Source organism: Pygoscelis adeliae, unplaced genomic scaffold (genome assembly GCF_000699105.1).
Source record: "Pygoscelis adeliae isolate BGI_AS28 unplaced genomic scaffold, ASM69910v1 Scaffold67, whole genome shotgun sequence".
Taxonomy (NCBI): Eukaryota; Metazoa; Chordata; class Aves; order Sphenisciformes; family Spheniscidae; genus Pygoscelis; species Pygoscelis adeliae.
The window spans coordinates 5,830,979-5,855,855 of NW_008825271.1; the positions used below are offsets into that span (position 1 = coordinate 5,830,979).

Here is a 24,877-nt window from a genome sequence, read left to right on the forward strand (position 1 = left end):
ATATAAAAAAACAAAGCCAGAATGTGACCAGTTGGAGAGCTGACCTAAAAACTACTTAGATATTTGTTACAGAGGACAAGCGGTACCGATCCATACATTAAAATGCTAGCTGTGTATGAAGATTAAGTCAATTGTGGAGCATAATCAGACTCTAATTCTGACACAAGGGCAGCAGGAAACTTCACTAGCTCCAGGCTCAGAGGTTTGGTGCAGTGAGAGTCTCTGCCTTGAAACAAGCTGCCAGGTGGAGACATCCCCACAGTTTTAACTTTGGGTGTGCAAAGCTGAGAGTGGTACCATTTCCACAGTGAACTGCTTTGCCTCAGGATCACCCTGAAACAGCTGCAGTGAAATTTGTCAAGTAGCATTGCAGAGTCAGTTTTGATCAGAAGACATCAAGAATTTCATCCTGTATTGACCTTTAAATGGCAAAAACCTGACGTTGTATTAATCTTCACAATCTGATGGAAAAAGATTCCTGTCCAAGGACAGTCTGTCCCTCCCCCATGCTGAGATACGAGTGTATCTTGGGGACATGCTCATATCTATAGGATTGAGTCTTGTCTTGTAGATACATCAGTGAAAGTTTAACAGATAGCATGTGTTCGTTATACACGCTATATCACAGTGATACTGTTTGATTTAATATCTCTTGTGAAGCTCACCAAATATACTAAACCACAAAGTCATTTTAAAATAACTGTTCTCTGAGTTGTCCTTCCCTGAAATATTGGTGTGACTTTTCACTTGGCTAAACAAGGACAAACTCTGAAGATACATCTTCTGGAAAGCACAGGCAGGCTAGCAGTTAGATGTTATATATTCTCTTTGAAACCAGGAGAGTGATTTTTCCCTTCAGTTTTTAACTGCAGTTACTGTGGTGATTGAGCTCTTAGACGTGGTGAACTGATGTCACTTTACCAGCTAAGACGCAGGGGAAGAAAGAATTAGACTTGATTCCTGGCTTTGTTGCTTCTGTCACTGAACTTTCATTTGTCAAGCATTTAACAGAGACTTCTTCAACAATATTTAAATGATACTGAAATACTGTGGCTTGAAAACTTTGCTTGCAGAATGAAACAATAGATAAGTTCTATTCTAGTTAAGCTTACTGCAGAGTATCTAGGGCAGGTCTTTATGGCAGGTATCTGGCCAGTTAGATTGGATCTGTAGGTACAAGGGTGAAGGGACAGAATGTAACATATTATGTTAATGGCCAGAAGTGCTCATTTTAAATTAGCTGACAAGGTGGATGAAATCATGAGATAGGAAGATTAGATAGTGCATAAATGATACGAACAGAAAAGACATCATGAAAATTACATGTCCAATGGGAAGCTTTTTAAGGATGAATCAGTAGTTTTCTTAGCATGGAGAGGTGTATGATTGTAGCTTCTGTTAATAAGGGTCTGTGCATGGATGACCAGAATCAAATTCAGTAAACCAGCCATGTCCACAGCATATCAGGTTTACCAGGAGTGTGCAGCTGGCGCTGTGGCCATCTTGTAGATGTGACACATTTCCATGTGTTTGGCCTGTTGTTCATTTGCTGCACTAATGTGATGCACTAGTACAACAAGCATTTCTAGATGCCCTGGAGACTGGTCAAAAATAGTGTTGCAAATGAACTTGAAGATGCCTGGGAAATTTGCAGCTTTGTACTGTTACTGACACAGTTCTAATCTATAAAGGTTAGGAAAATAGCACATCGTGTGTGATGACTGACTTCATCACTGTGTAAGCTTGTAGGATCTGTGGTGGGTTGTGTGTCCCCGACATGTGTTGAAGGAGAGGGGACGTCTTGAAGCGTGTAGCAGTTCTATTTTTATGGGTGGTTTTTTTTTTAACCAACACTTGAGTTTTGTTTATTGATGCATCATTCATTTCTAATAAATGGAAAAAAATGGGAAGCTATGAAAAATCCGTTAGGTGCTGCATGGTAGCAGGAAAAATCATGTAAGTACAGGTGCAGGTTGGTAACAGAATACTAGTATGCAGTGACTAAAATGATCATTAGGTGATAGTATCTCTGGAAGGTGATGTGCTGTTAATATGAACATTTCCTTAAAAATTATTAGATCTTTAAAAATGAATTTTAGGACTGTTTTGCCTAATGAAGAAGCTTTTCATCCAAAGTATGCATTTTTTTTCCAATTGTGGCAAGAGCAACCCTTTGAAGTAAGATCCAAGACTGGAAATGATCTGGAAACATAGATAAATTCTAGTTATAATTCTACACAATCTGAAAAAGGTTGCTGTGTATAATCTCAGCTATCCCTGGCCACAATAATAGTAACAATAAAATAAAACCTGTGGGAGTGTGTATGAGTGATAGAAATTAAGAACTAAGACTATAACTGCGTTCTATCAATCCTCAGTGGCCACAGTCTCTCACAATTTCAGCGATAATGATTTAAAAGAAGAGGAAGACATGGAGGACCTTTAAACCCTGAATTCAGAGGAAAACTAGGTCTCCATCTACTATGTTCCATTTTCCTAGACAAACCCACATAAGTTGTTTTCCTCAAGTAACCACCACATACTCTTTCTGAGGTTTACCTCTTATTAACTCACAATTTCCCACTTCTCTTTGCCACACACTGCCATATGGATTACCAACACAGTTTCTTGAGGAAATTAGGTTTTATCATCATTAACATTTGAACTGGTTCATACGTCCAGCTTTAGATACCCATATTAGCTGGTAAATTTAGTAAGCTGATCTTTCTCTAAGTTACTTGTGTATGCAATAGAAAAAGAAGACTAATGCAGCACGTGGTATAGAGCACCTAAATCAGGCTCCTGCTCTGAACTGTCCTCCAGAAAAACCTCCCTTTCCTTTAAATGAATAATCAAATAGGAAATCAAGGAACACTACCTTCTTAAATTAAGCATCATTAAATTAGCAATAAAATATTGTTTTGTTCTTTTACGCTCCTCCATTTGTATAGGAACAAATAAAGGAATCAGCACTCTCCAACCGATCAGCTAGCATGGCAGACAGTTGTGGAGGAGAAATATTTGATAAACTAAACATCTTAGGGATCAAGTGCAATGTTTGTGCATATCTGTTCTGTTTTAATATTGTAACTGTTAATCTCTGTGGTTAGACTATGTGCAAAGGGCAGAATCAGGATGCATTAGAGATTTTAAGAAGTCTTTTTTTGCTTCAGTGGCTTTAGGATCAGACTCTACATGAAAGTAGAATCAGGTGCAACATGTTCCAGAAAGTTGCTGCTAAACAATGCTGTGTAAATAGAATTGTTCTGTTCCAGTCATTAAACCTAATTAGGCTTGAGAAGACGTGAATTTAGCCTCTCAAAGTAAATTACGTTATTCTACTAGTTATTAGCTTTAATTATACTACAATACATGACTCTCACTGCAAACAAAATAATCCCTATTAATTTAATATTTTTTACTAACTTTGAATAAAATTGCTAAAGTATGAAATGCTATATTCAAGACACTTATTTGAGATTCGACTGATGTAGATGACTCTGGTTTTGCTGTGATTTCATTTAATATGGAATGCAGCTTGGAGAAGATTGTCATTGCTTTTAGTTTTACCTGTTGGTCCTGATCTTGCAGTCATCACTGCTTTAATGTGTAAGGACTGTATATTCAAACATCGGCTCCATCCACCTTTCTTCTGGCTGACTGTGACATGCCCATCCTCTGGTCAGCACTGTTTGCTGTTGTGTTACAGACCTTGCAAACAGCTTTCATCAAAATAAGGATTCAAGTGGTCTGTGTAATTCAAGACTTGCCACGTGTTCATTCAAGGGGAGGGGAGAGTCCTGTTTTCTGGCACATACCAGTAAAAGCAAGACCCCCGATTTCAGGATGTGCATTTCACTCAGGCTTTATAAATTGTATTTGAGTGATCTGCAATATGTTGTTCATGCAAAGAGCAACTCTAGCTAAGCAAAGGCATAATTATTCACCTGGAATTATAAAGACTCTAAAATCAGAGATACTTATTAGAATATAATATTTTTCAAGATGCAAATATCATTCTTGAATTCATCTTTCTGCTCTAAATGTATTCTTGTTTTCATAGTAGCATTCCAGTTATTAATGAGTAGCAGAGTTTTCAGTTTTTCATCTTTTCCTTCATTTTTCTAGGTTATTCAACAGAGAAATGAGGAATGTGACCACATTCAGTTTTTAATTGAAGAGAAAGAGTCTAAAGAAGAGGACTACTATGAAGACCTTGACAGATTTGAAGAAAATGGTACCCAAGAGTCTCGGATCAGTCCCTATACTTTCTGCAAGGCATTTCCTTTCCACATAATATTTGACAGAGATCTGGTGGTCACGCAGTGTGGCAATGCTATATACAGAGTCCTTCCACAGGTTAGATGATTCTCATGCATGAATAATCATAGAGATTCCTAATGCTAGATGCTTCACAGGTTTATTTTAAAGATTAGTAAAATAGATTTAGCATTCTCTGTCTAAACAGCATTCCTGTGTAACTGTATAATGTTTACTACATCGTACTCCTCTTGTTTGAAAAAGGACCGTGAAAATAACCCTAATTCTACAACAGCTCTGTTCCTTATGACCAGGTCCACGTGCAGTAAGAGAATAAGCTTAAGCAGAGCAAACCTGATCACCCCCACAATTCAGGTGTTAGCTTGATACCCGATTCTTTCTCGTAGCTCACTCCAAGGTACGTTTGCTATGAAAGCGGCAGATAACTCCTTAAAGTGGATGTGAGACAGTCAGTGCAACTTGGCCTGCAGTTCAGGAAATGGTCTTGCCCATACTACTGTATAGTGTAGCAGCAGGTACATAGTCTATGTATATTACTTGACAGTAATGCCTGCAAATACTTAAGCTGTCAGATGCACGATAACTGAAGAGCAGAATAACAGATATTGTGGTATACTTTCTTGGCTTGTACATCAAAAGCATCAGTATTAACTAAGATGAGCCAGACTCTGTTTGTGATATATATATGTGTGTGTTCTCAGCTGAACGCAGGTGCTGCAATTTCCTCTGGTTATTTACAGTGAAAGAGTACTCAGAGGTCCGTTAATGTTATGTATTCTGTATATGAATAGGATACCTCAGTTCTTGCCTGAAAGAGCTGACAGTGTTTCTAAAAATAAGCAACAGGTAAAAGCAGTAATGAGTGAAGCAAAAGGTACGATGATGAAACATCAAATGATCTTTACAATTATGTAGGCTAATGTTGCACATACCATGTTGTTTCTGAATCACTGACATACTTTTTAAATGCAATTTTGTATTATTTGCTTTTTCCTGCTATTTGTTTTTGGTGATTTCTCTCTGAATTTTGCAGAAAGATTTGAAAGAACTTTGTAAGTAGCTCTGCCAGATTTTTCCCAAGGGCATTCACTGAACAGCTATAACTAACTATTCAGCCTACTGAGGATGGCTATCAGAATCCTTATTATCAGAGTTGATGCTTTAGAGAGCATAGCTTATTGAAAAGGGAGTTTGAAGGAGGTCGCTTAGGAGGAAAACACTGGAAAGCTTTTTTTACTGTAGAGCGGGAACAGTTTGACAGATAACGAATGTGATAACACAATTTTACAAAGTCATCTTGCAGACTAGAATTGCACTTTGAAGTCAATATACTTCTGATGTAAAATCCTTAATTTAAAAACCTTGTGTTTTAATGGAGAAATGCATAAAATATATTCTCTTCCATTCAGTATTGTCATCTAAGCAAATTGAATATAATTACTCCATATATTTTTATTATAAAACATAACAATCCTTTTTTTTTTTTTTTTTTTTTTATTCTAGCTGCAGCCAGGAAATTGCAGTCTGTTGTCTGTTTTCTCCTTGGTCCGGCCTCATATTGATATTAGTTTCCATGGGATCCTCTCACATATCAATACGGTCTTTGTACTGAGGACCAAGGTAACTAGAGAATATTCACCTGGCTTTTCTTTAAGTAAGTATGCTTTGGAGAGATAAGAAGTGCTGAAAGCTCAGAAGTCTTCAGAGAGAATTCTTTGCACAGTAGTACGCTCAGTCCCTTTTGAGTCTTGAGCCAAAAAAAAGTCACAGGTGTGAATTCATGTGTAGCTGTTAAGTAGAATGCTTTATAGGAATGGTGAAGTACATATACTTCATGTCTGATGCTTTCCTTGCAAGGGGCCAACCCATTATATGACATTGTACCAAAGAAAATGTAGAAAGGCAATTACATTTACTTTTGCTTCATAACAGTATGGGAGGCAAAGATGAAATGTGTTCTTGCTTGGGCCCATACGTTCATGCGTAGTTCTGTGTCCTTTTCTCTAGAGAGGGCAGGAGAGGAGGCAAGTGATGTGAAAAAATGCAACATATAGAGTAGCATCTACTATGTCAAGGAGCCTGTTTATTTATAGAAAACTGTACCTGAGAGAAACCAACAAGATTTCTTACAGATGCTCCCAATCACAGATAGAACTTCACAGAATAGGCAATACTTGTCAAACTATTGTTAAGAAATGACGCAGAGGAAAACGAGAAGTGATGAACATGAACGTAAAGAAAGATACCATACTTTATATCTTTGAGGTAGCAAATCACACTATTAAAATACGGGTAGTGTATGGTGTTCAAATGAGAAATTAATTGGGTTTTAATGTAGGCTGTAACTCTATTCCCAACATTCTGACTGCCTTCATAGTGAAGGCACTTACGTACGTGGCCTGGTGCATAACACATGTACCATTGCCCTTATATAATTGTGACTTCATCACCAGGAGGGGCTGTTGGATGTGGAAAAGCTGGAGTGTGAAGATGAACTGACTGGCACAGAAATCAGCTGCTTACGCCTGAAAGGGCAAATGATCTACTTGCCTGAAGCAGACAGCATTCTCTTTCTTTGTTCACCAAGGTACTTTAAACCTTAAGAGTTTTGTAATACTGTTTTTCATTTTTCAATTACTAATTTTAAGAACACTTACGAGAGTAGTACTACAGAGATTAATTGCTTCAAGTATTGATTTCATTGATTTTGATGTGTTTATACTAGAAGAGGGAGGAGCATTTAAACATCGGAACTTGACTGATTATTAAATAATTCAGTATAAACATTGGGATGCTGTAGCCCAGTTTGTACAAATGGGAATTCCTCATGATTCCATGATTTTTGGCAAGTTTTGTCCTTTGTTTCTTACTCTGAGAGTGCTAAGAAATGTCACAATGATTTGGTTTCCTATGTGGATTCATATATTTTTGCAGTAGTTTTAATGTAATAGAGCAGTCATGATTATAAATAAGTGGTTGGAATGGGGGATTGAATGGAGGGCTTCTTTAGCTAAGAGCGTGTTGAACTAATACATCAGATTACACAGCTATGATATGTTAATCTCCTGTGTAAAAGGGCGAGAGTGGATGAAGACAGAAAGGGAAGAGGCTACCTTAACGTAATCTTGCTTTTATTTGTGTACTGAAGTACGTACCTTTGAACACATCAATGAAAATTCTGTATTTAAATGCAAAAATCAAGAGCCATGTGTTAACATGAATGAACACAAATAAGGTATTTCGTAGAAGGGATATGTTATACAGCTCATCACAAGTTTAGAAGCATAATCTTTCTTCTGTTTTTCAGCAGCCTTTGCTGTTCATTTGAGTTTTAAATGCTCCTTTGGCAAGTTTAATGGTACCCATACTATTATATATTTCTCCACGTTGCAGTGTGATGAACTTGGATGATTTAACCAGAAGAGGTTTATATCTGAGTGATATTCCATTGCATGATGCTACCCGTGATCTGGTTCTTTTGGGAGAGCAGTTCAGAGAGGAATATAAACTGACTCAAGAGCTTGAGATCCTCACTGACAGACTGCAGCACACACTGCGTGCACTGGAAGATGAAAAGAAAAAGACAGACACGTAAGAACCAAATCCTGATTTTGAGCTGAAACAGTCACAGCAATATATTATTTATAGCTACCTTCTTCAAAAAATAACAGAATCTTGGAAGGAATATAAGAGATATTCAGGGCCGATAATTTTGGAGTCAAGAAAGAACATTTTACTTTAACGCCTCATAGGGTATTTCTTTATTTAGATTGTCAAATGTCATCTGCAGTCTAGGCTGTTACATGCATAGGTGTTTTGATGGCTCCTTCCCTGGTAAGGAAAGCTATGAGAAGTGAACTGACAATCCTTTTTGCTTTGTGAATTGCCCAAAACAGTAGTTTTGCAAACTTTCTTACATGCAGTCCCTGTAGCCAAGATGAATTTGATGAATGCTCAAACACTACTATTTGACGGAGTTCTGTAAACCAGCTGTAGACCACTTCGTCTTTCTGGACTGCCATGCTCACAGGTTAATAGAACAGAAAAACATACCTTACAAGTCTCAAAAATAGTCTATGTAAAGGTGAAATTTTGCAACAGGCTAATGCTATAATTTTGATTTTATAGTTCCCTGTAGAAATGGATTTGGGGCTATCTAGATAATACTACTATCTAGATATAAGTACATAACAATAATAAAGTATATGCATTGGGCCCCAAGTCCATTTCTACAGGTAACTATAAAATCAAATTCATAGCATTAGTCAATGGCATTTCAGCTCAAGGACTACTGGCAGGTAAATTAAACAAAAGTTTGTGTGACAAGCAGTGTGGGGTTGATGGTTGACTCTCGTTTATAAAACGTAATTCCCATCTCTGTAATAGAAGAATTTCTTGTGGATTATACTTGTTTAGTAGTAGAATTAACATTTGTTGTGGTATGAATTTTCTTGACAGGTATTTTTCTTCTGTAGTAGAATAATGGAAATTATTGTAAAAAGACTCGAAAAGGATGGATGGAAGAGTCAGGGAGAAAAGAAGCCTAAAAAATATTTTTTCTATTCATTCCTGTTGACTTGCTTTATAAAAGTCATTTTATCTTCAGGAATTCTAGCCTTCTTGGCAGCCACTGGAACAGACAGTGTCAGTTACTATATCATGTGCCAAAAGTATTCACTAATTATAACTCAGGCAGTAGTGAACTTGCCAAAAATGCAACTAATGAGGGTTTGTGCAGGAGGCTGTGTACAAAATGGTGCTCAAGATTTGTGAAACAGTCAGAGATCTTCAGCTTGCCCACTCAGCTGTGTAAGGAGGGAAATATACCTTCAGATGGCAGTTAGAAAGTTGAAGGAATACACATGAGAGTAGGATGAAGCTCTGTGTGTGTGATTTACATTTTATTTGCATAATTTGTAATATGAACAAGTGTTAATATGTCATGGATACTGTTAATTAAAAAAAACATGCAATAAACCCTAAAAGCAGCATTCTGAACAGAAGAGGAAGCATTTAGCAATGCATGAATTGATCAAAGGTGGAAAACTATTTGATCTCTTCATGGCCTTTTTTGCAGTTTTTATGGTTCTGCAAGCAAAACCGGATTATATGAGCTGAGGATATGGCAGAAATGCTTAAGCAATAAGCAAAAATTATCCAAGACACTATTAAACAGATCATGTCAGAAGAATTAGTAATATATGCCTCATTTTGTTGGTAATTTAGATGTATTAATGTGTGTTTGAAATGTCATGGCTTTAGGTATGCTGATTTAGATCAGTTCCTGTTTCCCAAATAACATATTCTTCAGTAAACATCTTTTATATTGCTCTTTGATGATGCGAGTATGTTATAAACCCTGTGGGAGGGAGGTACTGAGTTAATATTTGAAGAGTCATTCTTTCTGTTGTGCTTGTGCCTTTCTTTTCTTACACGTTTAGATTACTGTACTCTGTTCTACCACCGTCAGTGGCAAATGAGCTGAGACACAAGCGTCCTGTTCCAGCTAAGCGATATGACAATGTGACCATTCTTTTCAGTGGCATTGTTGGATTCAATGCCTTCTGTAGTAAACATGCCTCTGGAGAGGGAGCCATGAAGATTGTTAATCTTTTAAATGATCTTTACACGAGATTTGATATTCTGACTGATTCACGAAGGAATCCATTTGTTTATAAGGTAAGCAGAAGATTTTCAAAGTATTTAATCTGTGACTTTTCAATAATTTACTATCAAGTTACTCTCTTCCATCCTTTGTATTTTAGGCTTTTTAAAAAAAATCTGTTCTAGTTATGTTCTCAGTCTTTGAATTGTGTTACCTGATATTACATAGCTAAAAAGGGTATGTTGTTTATCTCTAAATGCGTGAAGGAACATAAAGGACTTAGTTCTCAGCAGGATTTCTGCATGGTCACCCATTAGGTGGATATATAAATCTACTTCCAAGTTTAGCAGATGTCAACACTTATACAAGCAGTTTGTGGTTCTGCTGGCCTTGTGCTTTTCAGTTTTTCAGTCATATACCTCGGTCTCCTGGTTGTAAATTATAACTTATTATTCAGTTATTCAATGTGAATTTCATTCCTTCATTAGGAATGAGGTGTAGTTGCAGATGCAGCTGATAGCAGGTGGATGGGGGAGGGGGGGAGAGAGAGAGATCCCATATATATGTACATGTGTATGCTTGTGTGTTTTTATGTATAAGATTCATTCCTAATTTTTACTAGAAATCAGTTTTATGTCCTGTACCAAGTGAATCAAGGGTGTGAGTCAAAGTAGACATAGTGCTCAGTTTCTACAGAAATTCAGAAGACCCCAAAAGAGAGGCTCAAGTTCACACAATCACAGTGTCATTTTAATTTGTTACATTGTGGGCATACAATAAATTCTCTTCAATAACGAGCAGAGATGACGGGAATTAGGGTGATTTGAATGAAAGCGAAGGGAAACTGTTTGAAAGGACAAGGAGTCTTGAAGGAAGCACTACATCCATTCTAGTACTCTAAAGCCCACGATAATAAAGTAATTGAAAAATATATATCTTGATAGGTGGAAACAGTTGGGGACAAGTATATGACAGTGAGTGGTCTACCAGAGCCTTGCATTCATCATGCACGATCTATCTGCCACCTGGCATTGGATATGATGGAAATAGCAGGCCAAGTTCAAGTGGATGGTGAGCCTGTACAGGTTAGTAAATGTGCGGGCTTGAATTAAGAGCCCATTCTTTGATATGATGATAATGCTTTGAAATAAGATAATGCTCAAGTCCCAGTCCATGCAAGCTTTGTTAGATTTTGAGACTGATATCTACAAATAATATGAAGAGTAACAGGTAGATGTGACATATGCAGTTCCCAGACCTTAAAATCTAATTATTTTGCTTAACCTTTTAAAGGACTAAATTAGGTCCGCATCATTTATGTCTGTTTTCCAATCATTTCAATCTAATCAACAAATTCCCATTGCACATCAAGTACAATTCATTGAGTCTTCTTCATCTCAAAGAACAGAACAATAATATTTCCCCACTGATATTTTTGATCACGCTTCAGATCCTCACGTCAGCCTGAGAAAATATTGCATTAAAAAGAAAAGTACAGTTCCATAGGCAGTTACGGCAATGATTACTGGCAACAATGTATATTAGTGGAAGTTCACTCATTGTGGGATTTTCTGAAGGTGTTGTGGCATTAATACAGAACTGGGGAGGCTGCATTGACCTGTCCTCATCAGAAGGCTGTGAGAGCAAAATAAGTAATGTGTGTGATGCATATTTCTATTTACATGAATGTTATTGGTCTAACACCTAGCTTAGATCTGTGTACTTCACTTTGTCACTGGGCAAAGAAGTGAGAAGGTTTGATTTGGGGCTTTACAATAACTGTAATGTGCTATAAGAATGAGCTTCTCCAAACCCCTGTCCTATCTCTTGAGCTTTTAAATGCAAAATACCATGATGTTTCCTCTGAGAAACATCTTTTTTTCTTGACCTACACCATCCGTTTCTGCATCTTCTGAGCGCTCATTAAACAATGACCTGCAGAGTATGCCTCTCTTTCCACTTTTTTAAATTTCACAGTACATAATAGCAGCATGGCATGGTGCACGCTGGAAAAATATGGAATTTGTTCTTTCATGTGGGAGGCAGAGCCATGACACTGCACTACAATAAAAAAAAGTGCAACAAAACAAAACACAAGGCTTTGAAGAAGCAGGAGTGGCACACTGAAAAAATAAACTCTAGTAGATAGAAATGGCATAATACCTGTATTTAGTCAGAAGCAAGAGATTAGTTACATTGATTTTGAATATTCAAACATTATTTTTTCTCTCTAAAGATAACAATAGGAATCCATACTGGTGAGGTAGTCACAGGTGTCATAGGCCAAAGGATGCCACGTTACTGTCTCTTTGGAAATACTGTCAATCTAACAAGCAGAACAGAAACTACTGGAGAAAAGGGAAAGATCAATGTCTCTGAATATACTTACAGGTGAGTGATACAGTATTTTTACTGGTGTTGACATCTTAAAAGAAATCACTTTGTCAGCATAACATCAAAGTGTCTTTGGAGTTGAAAGTGACAGGACTCCTGCAACACATTCTTTAAGTACATGAGTTCTCATGAAACTGTATGGCAGACTGCATTATGATATACTGTTATCGGTATGCAAATTTAATAATGATCTAGAGATAGATTTTACTCTTTTGTTAATATGCTCACATATCTGTAGCATGTTTAATATTTTATATAGTGCATGGTGTGCATGCATAGTACATATATTTACATGTTTTCTCTTTCAATTTCAGGTGTCTTATGACACCAGAAAATTCAGATCCTCAGTTCCACCTGGAGTACAGGGGTCCAGTTTCTATGAAGGGTAAAAAAGAACCAATGCAGGTTTGGTTTTTGTCCAGAAAGAGTACAGAGACAGAGGTATGACTAACCAGAGTGTAATTTTTTTTTTTTAAACAAGGCATAAACATGACAAATTTAATCTAAACCACTGAGATCCATTTGCATTTGCAAAACTAAATGTTCCCGAGAAAAATGAAGAGTTTTGTACAACACTATTTCATTAGTGCATTTACTATCTTGACAGCACATTAAGGTCCTTGATTATTTGTCTTTGCAGTTTGTGCAGTCCCTGAAAGAATACTTTTGTATTTTAAAAAGTCCTTGAGGGAATGCCAAATGTTTAAATATTTATATCTCCCTCTTCATACGGATTTCTTCACTGTACTAGATTTTGGAATATAATGTCCGTTTCTGTTTAGCTGACATGTCTGGTTATCAGCACTTCAAAATTCACCATTTGCTTTCTTACAGTAGGTGAATAAACGTGCTTTCAAATATTTAGGCAACAGTCCAGCAACTACTTGCAGGCAGGTTCACACCTATGTGTATGGTGGTCTGTTAACCCCAGATGAATTGGCTTGTTCAGAGACTGTTGCATGATAGAGGTCTTGCTTTAGAAATATACAGGGTGAAAACTATTTCTTCTAAATGACATAGGAGCCTAAATCCTCTTCTCAAAATGATGTGGGGTAAAGCTCTTCAAGCACTGAGTGGTCTTTAAGCTTATGCCTCAATTTCAGAAGCCTGGGCATGTATTAACCAAAACCTCATTAAAAGCCAATGAGATCTAGACTCGTAAGTGTGCTACAAACTTAGACACTTAATCAGGTAACAGTATGCCAGCTGATTTGCCATCAGGGAGAAAAAAAGGGTAAAAGTAATTTACATAGCTTGAATTTTGTCCTGAAGTAATACAAAAAGGAAGAGTTTTAAGCTAATGTATTTAAACTTAAAAATACACTTGACTAAAATAATGAAAGTCGTCAGTTACCTTGGCTGAAATAATTCTTGTAAGTCACAGGAAATTAATTACGCGTCCGAATACTCATGTGCTTCTGAAAATGAAATTTAGGCTGTTAAACTGTTCGGGCTCTTTAGGAGGTCTAATCCAGATTTATTACGACTGGTACCCAAGTATATGAATATTGACTTTTTAATGGTAACTCCCAGTATTAACCCCCAGTATTAAACTTCAGGGGAGAGCCTGTACTTTAACTCTGCTGAAGTCTGTATTTTAGTATATATTACTTACAATAATATTCTGGGTGCCACTTTTGATAGTACTTTTCTCTTTTTATTCTATATCAAGATTAACTGTAATTTCACATGGCTACCATTCTTTCAAATCTATAGTTGTATTTAAAATGTATTTTAATTAAACATCTTTCATTTTTTTCTGCATTATAAATTATGTCCTATCATTTGTAGCAGGGCACATTGTAATTTTAAATGTAAAATTTCAGAGGGGTATTGAGACAGGTCGGTATTTTCCTTGTTTCAGCCTCACATGTGTTTAATATGAATATAGGGTTCAGATAGTTTAGAATTTTAAATATTGCAGTTTCCTTTTAGAGATCTTGTACAACAGTTGGTTTTGTTAATCCTCACAGCAGTCCTGAGAGGTACTTGCTGATAGTATTATCTAGTAGTCAAGTTTTGTAGAGGGGGACACAGGGGCAGGAATAAACCTGACAGAAAAATACTATCAGCGTGATTTGCAGGAGCACTTAAGACTCACAGTTTAACCATACTCAAAAAGTCTCTTTAATTTTTGTAAGTTTTTGTTAATTCTGAAATTGAGATATACGTGTCATTCTTATAGATAGAAGGACTTCTCCCATCACAGGTATCTCTTCTAAATTGCAGTAAGTTTGGGAGAATAGGAGACTAGAAAGATACATTCATGTGATGATTGGAACTGATAGTCCATTTGTCAAAGATGATTTTGAAAAGTGAAAGAATATAATCCTCTAATCTTTTAATTCTTTTTCACTCCCTGCACAATTTCATCTGTCCATACACAAAAAGATGCACTGAGTTTTACTCCTTTACGATTTTCTGAACTGTTTGCAGTTTCTCTTTGTCTTGTGAAGGCATTCTTCGTGTTATTTCTGGCACTTTATAGGCTGTACATAATAGTTGTAATCCAAAGGCGGAAATCAGATAACCAGCTTCTTATGTTTGATTACCTTAGAGTAATCGCTTTGCTTTAGGCAAGGGTGTAGTCTTGGTTTTCTTTTTAGAATCTTATTCTCCCTGACCTTTCAAACACATACACATGTGTTTGTATTATCATGTGCAGTGCCGTTAATTTCAGGGGGACTGTTCATAACAATAAATATGGCTTGTTAACATATATTCAGAAACTATATGGTAAATTTCCTGAAAGGTCACTCCAGAATATTGCAAGAAGTGGCTTACAGAAGTAAACATGAAAATATTTCTTAAATCGTCCTGAAGATATTTCTGCTGATTATTCTTTTACTGTGAAGTTTTCTACCTCCAATATCTTTAAATCTAGGATAGATTCACGTTAGTGATATACTCTCCCTTTCATTATATCCCTTAGAGAGTGATTAGCTCAGCATTTGCAAATCTATCAGCATAATATTTTACCCTGAAGCCCAGTAATTAATATATGGTGAGGAAAGAGGACAAAATACTTACAGCTGGCATAGAGATGTGAAACCAAGGCTGTCTCTCTGCTAGGCCTGTAGAGAATGATAGGGTTGGAGCAGCTCAGCATACCTCAAACTTGGTTCCTAACTTGGCATCTCTAATATCAGTCACCATGAGCAGTAGTTACTTCTGAGAAAGACCTGATTTACAAGAATCAGTGTTGGTTTGGAGTGCTGCTCCTTTACTTTTTTCCACTTGAGATATCTCTTCCATGATAGCATTACAGCAAAAATTAGAATTGCATCAGAAATATACATTGATCAAAAGCAACTGTGACCAATTACTCATTTTGCATCCGCCTGTTTGCATGTTATAAGATTAATTATTACTATCAGTATTATTTTAACAGAGGTTCAGCTGCAGCTTCTCTCTTGAGAAACAGATTTGTTGTAAAAAATAAAGTTTGCAGTTGCAGAGACTCAGATGTCTGACTGCAATTTCCATCGTTCCCTACTTTCAAATATCTTTCTCTTCTGCTCTGTCCCCACATTACTGATGGGAACAAGTTAAAGTATCTCAGTCAGAGCTGGTAGTTCACCAGGGAATGTAGGAATTGTTACGTTCCTACATACAACACATACAAAAGAAATACATGTGTTACCTATGCTGTGTTTTATTGTTTTTATTATTTACTGATATTGGTTGCAAGTTGTAAAATCTATTTTGTCACTGCTTTGACCCACCATGTTGCTGCTTCAACGAAAATCCCTTACTTCTCAAATTCTACTTGCATGCACTCAAGGAAACAAAGCAAGATGGTTTCTGAGCTGAGGGAAGAGGAAGAGGACGCTGCATAGGGTGCAGTACTGTCTCCAAATAGGGTGCCAGGCAGTAAGGTTGAGCTGTGGATGTTATTTCACATCATATCTCCCATTGCCATGTGCAGTACCATTGTCTTTTGCCCTGCTCCTGAAATCATACTCACCATTATTCTCCAGGCTCGCTTGCTATTTTTTTTTTCCCTCAATGTTTGGTATTGTTATATCTCTGCTGTGAGCATGTATTTCAAGCTTTCCTTTTTTTGATACGCATTTTTGCACGTCAGTCATGTGGCCCTTCCTACCGCCAAGATAATATTGAATAAAATTTTGTAGTATGCACGCCACAATTAACCACTTCAGTCTGACGCTTCACATCTTCATCTTCATCTCTGAAGTACAGTGGTTATGTGAATCAGTGACATTTCTGGAAAGATAGGTATTTCAGTTGTTGGGCAGAACAATGAACCTAAAGAACTATTTTTAAAAATAAAACCTAAAGCAGCATTATGAAAATTATTGTATAAATGTTATTTATCAAATTTAGTTGTGCTATTACCATGCTTCCCATTCATTTTGTGAATAACACTTGGTGCACTGTAAATTCCTGGTTAGAAAAAGGTTCCTCTTTTGATATCATCCTGCATTTTCCCTTTGTAGACACTATGTAAACATTTTCTATATTGAAAGGGGGCAGTTGTTTGTCTGATACTGCCATTTGAAGCATGTGCCAATGTACTTCTACTGAAATGCTGTTCTCTTGCAATGTGTTTCTCATTGATTTATATTAACTAAATTAAGTTGTCATGTTAATAATAGATTGCTGGACAATTTTAGCCCACCTGTAGTCCTTTGATTCTTTTCTGATGGAGCTCCCAGAATTCAAAGGCTTGCTGCTGGGACACAGTTGTCATGGTTGCCTTTTGGTTTGGTCTCTCTAATTTTCGGAAATGATCTTATTTTATTCCTTGAGAGGACCTGATAATATTCTAGGCATCATGGCATAATTAAGGGATGTAAAGCTTGTAAGGGGACATAGTGTCTTTTATCAGCTGATACAGTTAGTAAAAGTGGAAAAGGTTTCAGATGCATAGACCTTCCATAACTTCAACATACAGTGCATTTTTATGTGAATCATATCCGTTCTTATCTGACTGATAATTTCTGAATATTTGCATTATAAAATAGGATAGTGCAATTACTTTGTGTATAAAAATTGTCTATATTTAGTATACCTTATCAGCACAGAATATATATGTATAAATGTTTCATGTTAATGTGCAAAAGAAATTGCAATAAATTATTTTTTCCACTGACTTATAGAAATGTTGGGATTTTCTTTTCGGTGAAAGCTGTATTTCATTGTTTGATACAAAACAAGTATGTTCTCCATTCCGTAATTCGAAGTCCGAGTTTAAATAATTTACCAAGTCATTGTTCCAATGTTTGCAAATGCCCAAGAGTCTCCCACGTTCAGGTTAATGGATCACATCCTCAGATTAAAGTGGTGTTCAAAATGTGTAGATTAATGCTCCAAAAATAGTAGATGAGGTCACAAAAATGCATACCTTCCTTTGAAACTCTTGGACAATATTTAAGAACCAAAAATTATTAGCCATCCACTTTGAGCAGGAGGTACATTACCAACCAAAGCTTTAGGAATGGGAAATGAAAAGAGGAAGCCACATACATTCCTTCCCATCATCTCACTGTCAGGCAGCAACGCGTCCCAGCACTCCACAAGAGATTGCCCTCGCTCTAATAGATACACAACAGCAATTTGCACTTGAAATTGATCAAGCTTACCAAAACTTTAATGGTGACTCCTAAAGACATGGGATTTGTGACAGCTGTGGTTGTGCATCGACATCATTCATGCAACTGGATGTGAAGTAACTGAAGTTTCTGTATTACGCTTCAAGCTGATGGAAGATAGCATGCCAGAAAACTCAAATAATGCCCTGAGTTTATATTTTACCTTCTTAATCGTATTAAAGCTCCTGTTAAGCTACTCTGTAACATAACCAATTTCTTAAAGCACTAGAATAATAGCTCATACATTGTGTTCATATAAGAGCTTTTTATCTCAAGGAAACCAGTATGCTTTAGGCACTTAACCACTTCCATTACTAAAACTGGTCTCCACTTAAATGCCGCATTCGGCTACTAAAATTATACTTTGGTTAAATATTACTCTCAGATAACAGTTAAAAACTTCTGCGGGTATTTAGTTCTTTTATGTGTGCTCTATTGCCTCTTTTATTTAACTATAGTGATTTACTTTTTCAATAGAAGCTCTCTAGCTGAAACATGAGGCAGAGTAATTACCAAAGTCTGTTTCAAAGGCATGTACAAATGCATCTGTTTTAGTATTTTTTGTAAAAAAGTTGAAACAAGGAGAAGAAAGGGGAAAGCAGCAATGAAATTTCAAATTATGGAATGCTTAGCTGTTTGTAATCTTCTGGATCATATGCTTTCCTTTGAATTCAGATATGCAAAAGAATTTGGGTTTCTGTGGTATTACTAACTAAGGCCGTGGCCATGCAGGGGACTCTGCTACTCTACTGCTATCTTGAAGCTGGCACTGCGGCTGGCTTCCATAATGCAAGGCTGAGTAGACTGATTGCTGCTAGTCTTTCTTGGATAATACACTCCCTTTTTTTGCTAATACAGGGCTTGAAAAACAGCAGAAGGACTCTCACTGGCTTCAGTAAATTTTGAAGCAAGTATTAAGCCCATACTGTCAATCTTTAGAGGTTACGTTATAAAGACTTCCACAACCAATGAGGCGATTTGATAATATGGCCTAGATTTTTAGATGCTGATCTTTTCACTGACCTTCCTCGTGGAATTCTATCAAAACTTCATTTTTTAAAATTTATATGGGTAGGCAAATATGTGTGTTTACTTTTTTAGCAAAAATACTATAAATTCTAGCATAGTAAGAGGGATGTATTATTACTATATTTACTTTTTAATCACCAATACACTTCTCACAGGCTCTGTTGGGATTTTACAAGTTATGAGCCTTATGCAGTCAATTTTTATTTAAGTTTGTATGCCATAAGATAAAAACCGTAAATCCAGTCCTCAGTGGGAACAAACTCTGGGAGCATAATTTCATGTTTGATAATCTGGGGGGAAAAAACAGAATGATAAACAATGAATGAGACACTCATTTGGATATCTATTTACAGTATTATCACAACAGTTATTCTTGGTTTTTTTACTTACAAAAAGAAATTAAAATGTTGGACTACTGTGGTTAGGGAACTAGAAAGGCTTTATAAATAAGAACAGCTCGAAAACTATCTTGAAACGTCAATAAATGGGAAGGGCATGGGTGAAATACTGCTGTTTTTAACTCCGTATATGTTTCTGAAAAATTACACATGGGGACAGACCAAACAATAAGCTGCACAAGCAGACCCCATTCTCTTTTAGGAGAGTGTGGGCTTGCAAACTTTGCCATTCTGGCAAACACATCTACAGATGTCGTAAATAGGATGTAGCTGGAAAGAGCAAACAAGTCAGCAGCTAGGGCAGAAGACCGAACGTCGGGGCTCCAGCTCTGATCTCTCTGATTGGTATCACAAGCTATTGCAGAGCTCATAGTTCAATTCTTTTCCCTCCTGTATCCAGCACCAGCTTAGCTGTAATGATCTTAGAGGTATAGTGTCTCTCCCTTGCCCCCAAATTTGATGATGTAAGAGAGTGATGCATTATTCATGAAAGTAGTGGCCTTTATCCTTATTGCTGTGATTTCTGTTGGGACTATCCACTAAGTCCAGCTGGATGCACACTTAAATTTTGCAGGATCTTTTGTTCGCCTTCACTACAGGTTTGTAGGAACAGGAGACAGCAGTATGTGTCTTAGACCTGGGTACAGTAATAAAAACTATTGCCCAGAAGACTTAATTCACCCTGCTGCTATTGGGCTATATTTTGTTTGTTTGTTTGTTTCTAGAGGAAATGCATGTTTTTATTCTTACCTCACAAAGGCATCATTGGCAGCAATGGTTTATTAGCACCCAGAAAAGGCAATTTAGCTCTTACATACATATATATAATATATATCTTTTTAAAAATATATGTATATATATACATACACACACACATATGAAGGATGTCCTCCAGGAAGGACAAAAGTGCAAAAACCAATCAGGTTATGTGAGATTTTTTTCATGACTTGGTTACAGTGTTTAATGTAGATGTTACAAGCTCACATTTGAAAGACAATCATATGCACAAGAAGGAAATAGGAAGGGATATGCTAGCATCTGATATGAATAAGTGCTGGGTGGAGCTCGAGGCCCCAGAACCTTTTCTTTGAACAGAACCCTAGTAAAATCTAAAGCTAATAAACATTCAAGTGTGCTGCAGCCAAGCTGTGCACTGCAGTATACACTCTTGTACTCTGAAATTTTGATAGCCTTGTCAGTAACACCTAACTCCATGGAGCCAGAGCAAGGCCTGAGGCATCTGTATCCTAATGTGTTTTTCATTCACCATGCAGACAGGTCAACACTATACATATATTGTCACAAACTGTAAAATCGTTATTCAATGCATTTCCAGAACCATCGTATATTAAAAAAGAAAAAAAAATATGCGTTGGGTCATCATGTTCTAGCAGTATGAGAACTTGAAGAGAATTTGGTACTCATGTTCTCCAGACAGTCATCAGGCAGTCAGCATAGTGGTACAAATAGGAGCTTGTGGGCTATTGCAAATGAATTCTGTCAGTCACTGTTGGCTTATCATCTCCAAGTAAAGGGATGTTACTGGACTTTTAGTCCTGTTTTATTTGAGTGCCAGGGACACACAGAGAGTCCGTGTTATTATTTTTCAATTAACAAGATCCTTTCTTTCCTGTTGTCATTTCATGCACCTGCCTGATAATGAGAGGGGAGCGAGCAATAAGCCAGGCTAATCTAACTGTAAACAGAGCCAGGCTAATCTAACTGTAACGAAAAGAAAAAGTGGTTCCATTCCCCAATCTATAGATGCACATACAAGGCACTATTTTTTTTCTCTATAGTTCTTCGGGCTTCTGGCTGGCTTTGGGTGACAGTTGTGGAAAAACTGAAACAATACGTGCTGTCTCCACCAATTCACTCTTTGTTTGTTATTAGCAGGAAAAGGCTAATGTTAATTTTCATCATAATGGTCAATGGGTCTTTCTGACAATGTGACTGTTTTGGAGATAACGACAACCAGGGAATGTAAGAACAATTTTGTGATTATTATTCTGGGATGAAGATGTGTGTTCTCTGTTATAAAGGTTTTGTTCCAGACTGTTCCACATATCCAGCAGTCAGATTAACATTGCCTTTGTTATTGTTTTTTTGCAGAGATGATTATGGGTATTTCAATATATATAAAGCACCTAGTACAAATTTTATGCTACAGTACAATTGTACTCTCAAGGGAAGCGATTTTGTGTGATGAGAGTCTGTGAACTCGCGGCAGTCAGCCAGTGCTAGCACACATTTGTTTTTATCTGTTCATATGCTGGACGCCTCTGGCATGAAGCCTGTGTGTTTTTTTTATATTGCAGGTTCTCAGGGTCATTCTAGCCTTTCAAAACTGATTTTACACTTTGATAAGCGTGGTATCCTGTCTAGTGCTCAAACAACTGAATTTTGATTAAAATGACAGAACTTAGCTGAGTGCAGACAAAAGACTGGAAGTGTTCATAGTTCCTAGCTGGTGTTAATCATAATCCTGAACGGCATACCAATTAAGTCAACAGTCCTTGAGCCTTTGTTTAAAAACCAAACAAAAAACCCCCCACAAAAACTACATGGCCATAGTTTTCAAATGAGAAATAAAACTGTTTGAGTTCAGTATTGCTGGCTTCAGCCGCTATGTCAATATGAGCATAGTGTTGTAATGAACTGTGTGAAAAATCAAACCACCTTCATAAATCTCACTGAAATATGCAATGTACTAAGCGTGAAGAAATGCACATCCATTTCTCACAAGTCCTAAACACTGTGTGTAAGGTTCCTGGAAAGAAAAGAAAGCAGGTTATGTCCTGTTGTTTTCAGATATTTTGTGCAAGTCAACCTAATAAATGGCAATTTTCATATGCAAAGTGTTCAGAAACAATCTGATTTTCAAAAAAGCTGTATTAGGAGGTGGAAGAATAAGTGTCCTTTTTCGGCAGAGGGCACAGTGAATCATTCAGAGATTTAACAGCCTGTACAAGAAACCAAAGCCTTGCCTTCTGTCACATTGTAGGTGTGTTTGTGGGCAATTAGGTAATGATCTAGAGGATAAGAAACTTGCCCACAAAGTGAGGATACATGCCTTTTCACAAAGGCTTCCTCTCCCGCATCATCCTACCCCTCAGGTTTTATAAGTACATCTCTCTCTCTCTCTCTCTCTCTCTCTCACACACACACACACTTTAACTTGCGACAGGGCCACCTTTCTTCTTTCCTTGCTGCTTGGGCCTGTGTCCAAGGAAAAAGACGATGAGGCCTATAAAGCAAGTACAATACTGCTGCAGTAATCCTGATGAAGGCACTGTGCAGGGTGTGGGTAATTACTCTCTAGTCCTTGTCCCTGCAGTCCTTTTTTTCTGTTTAACAAGAAATATATGAGCAATCTTAGGAGAACAATTATTGGCAGGGAAGGGTACAGCTAGGGACAGGAGGGGAACACCTGAGCTCCAACTAGGATGATCAAAAAGCGTCTCAGATTACAAACAAACATTGTTTTCTCATCTGCGGCTCATACTGTGTAAATTTAAGGTTTGGTGTACATACATTGTTAAACTGGAGATGTCAGTATTTTCTTAAGCTATAATTAATTGTTGTTTTATCATGGAGATGCCAAGAAAAAGTCAACATTTATTTATGAAATACTTGTCCTAGGACAGGTTTTTTGCTTAATGTCATTATTGGGCATAATTCATTTTTCCGCTGTGGTATCTGTGGGTAAATGTTGGCTTGTATTTTCGGTTGGAAAACACAGCACTACAGCTGGAGACAGTGTCCATTGTCTCTTGCTTTCCCAGGTATGTCACATTTTAACTATGATACTTTCTTATCTTTGGCCCACGTTTTTCCTGGCAGCACGGCACTGCAGCAGTAGGAAGCATTACTCTCTGGCTGAGTGCCATAGCCTATCAAAAAGAGCCAAGGTGAACCCAACACTTAAAAAAGCCACGGATTCCTTTTCTCATTACGCTTTCTTCGTTTCTGGCCTCAACAGGCTAAAAACTCTCCAACAAATTGTTCAGAAAGAACCTGCAAAATGAAGAGCTGCTGCAATATGGGAGATCACACAGTAGCCAACCAGTAAATCTGACTGGATAGCTATTCACTGGCACAGCTGCCAGTCCCCAGTTTTTATGTTCCTTCATGTTTAATGGAAGAGCCTGTTCTGTGTCAGATGATGTCATCTTTTCTAATTAAATGCTGCAGGGTGTTAATATTTTCTCCCGCTGTTGCTACAATAATACCAGGCAATCTATGTAGAATGTTACAACAGTCTTGAAGAAAACAAAAAGGATGTCATATTAGACTGTTGTGTCAGGTTTTGAAAGCGCTGCAAGGCTGACAGGATAAAGCTGTAGTGGTTGCTTTGCATATGATCCTGCCTGAGAGGTACCTGCATGTCCCACTGTAATACCACCTGGGTAAAATACTCTTCAGCTGAAAAACAATTTCAATTTGCTTCGTAAAATCATAACAAAACAGGATGGAGGAACACACTTTAGAAAAGGAAATCCTACCTTTTCTCAGTTGAAACTTAAAGGGAGGCAATGAGATGGGTTGCTGAACTTGTGTTAGTCTTGCAAAAGGTATGAGGCTTTTGTTCCCAAAGCCAGGACCTGCAGCTGCTCCGGACCTGTGCTGGCTCTGCTGGATCCGCGCTCAGCCTGGCAGTGGACGCCATCTACTGAAGCACCACAACATTGTCACAAACATTTTGATAAGGCATTTGCTCAACTAGTCTGGGCTTCTCTTTTGTTGTTCATTAATTTTTAGGGGGTAGAGTCGTTTTTCTTGGGCAGCAACTCAAAACTGGTTAAAGGGAAAGTATCACATGCTATAAAATGTTGGGAAAAAATAACAGTAGGGCCTTGCTTTGCCCTGACCCCAGCAAAAAAGACATTAACAGTCTCAGACATGTCATCCAAGGGTGGAACAGGAGCTGCCTGAAGAAGAAATGTGTCTGTTTCGTTTGGGGTTTTTTAAATTGAAGTCTGTAGAAGAAGATACTGTGAACTGGATAGTTTTACCCTATCATGTTTTAATGTTTATTATGTGTTTATACATGATTAGAAGATAAAGCTTTCCCTGGAAAAGAGGAGCTAATTCACAGGCTGTGTTTGGTGCTGAGCTACTTTATGTTTGCTAGGCCGTGACATGAGCACAAACACATTGCACAGTGTTCCTGTCAGGTGGAGGTTGTCTCTCTGTGTCCTGGCTGATTGCCATTGTCTTGGGCCGTCACCTCTCCCGAGAGCGGGGACTGCAGTCCCCTTAGCCGTGTTACAGGATGTGAGAGCTTGCAACTAATACCCAGGCAAAACTCTCACTGAAGGCAGCCACTACATTCTGGATTAAACAAACACACAGGCTGTAGGGATAATTCACTTCCACAGATAGATCATGGCTGGAGATAATTCATAAGACTGAAGATGTTTTGCAGGAATGAGGAGGAAGGAAAGGCAAAATTAATCAAAGAGAACCTGCACACAGTGTAGCTCTGGCTGTGAATGCTCAATTACCCTTCCTCCCCCACTCTCCAAATGGTCTAACATTGATAAACCCTCACT

General features: G+C 37.4%; 1 protein-coding gene across 1 annotated transcript in view; it reads left to right on the forward strand.

Moving 5' to 3' along the window:
* GUCY1B3 (guanylate cyclase 1, soluble, beta 3) overlaps positions 1–17,396 on the forward strand; it is a 28,495-nt gene extending 11,099 nt beyond the window's left edge. Inside the window, exons 4-12 of the mRNA XM_009329803.1 lie at positions 4,129–4,359; positions 5,785–5,901; positions 6,735–6,868; positions 7,675–7,872; positions 9,723–9,960; positions 10,831–10,971; positions 12,123–12,277; positions 12,595–12,721; positions 16,065–17,396. Coding sequence (XP_009328078.1) covers positions 4,129–4,359; positions 5,785–5,901; positions 6,735–6,868; positions 7,675–7,872; positions 9,723–9,960; positions 10,831–10,971; positions 12,123–12,277; positions 12,595–12,721; positions 16,065–16,088 — 1,365 coding nt within the window. The 3' untranslated portion in view covers positions 16,089–17,396. The remainder of the gene's footprint in view (positions 1–4,128; positions 4,360–5,784; positions 5,902–6,734; positions 6,869–7,674; positions 7,873–9,722; positions 9,961–10,830; positions 10,972–12,122; positions 12,278–12,594; positions 12,722–16,064) is intronic.
* Positions 17,397–24,877: the final 7,481 nt, after the last annotated feature.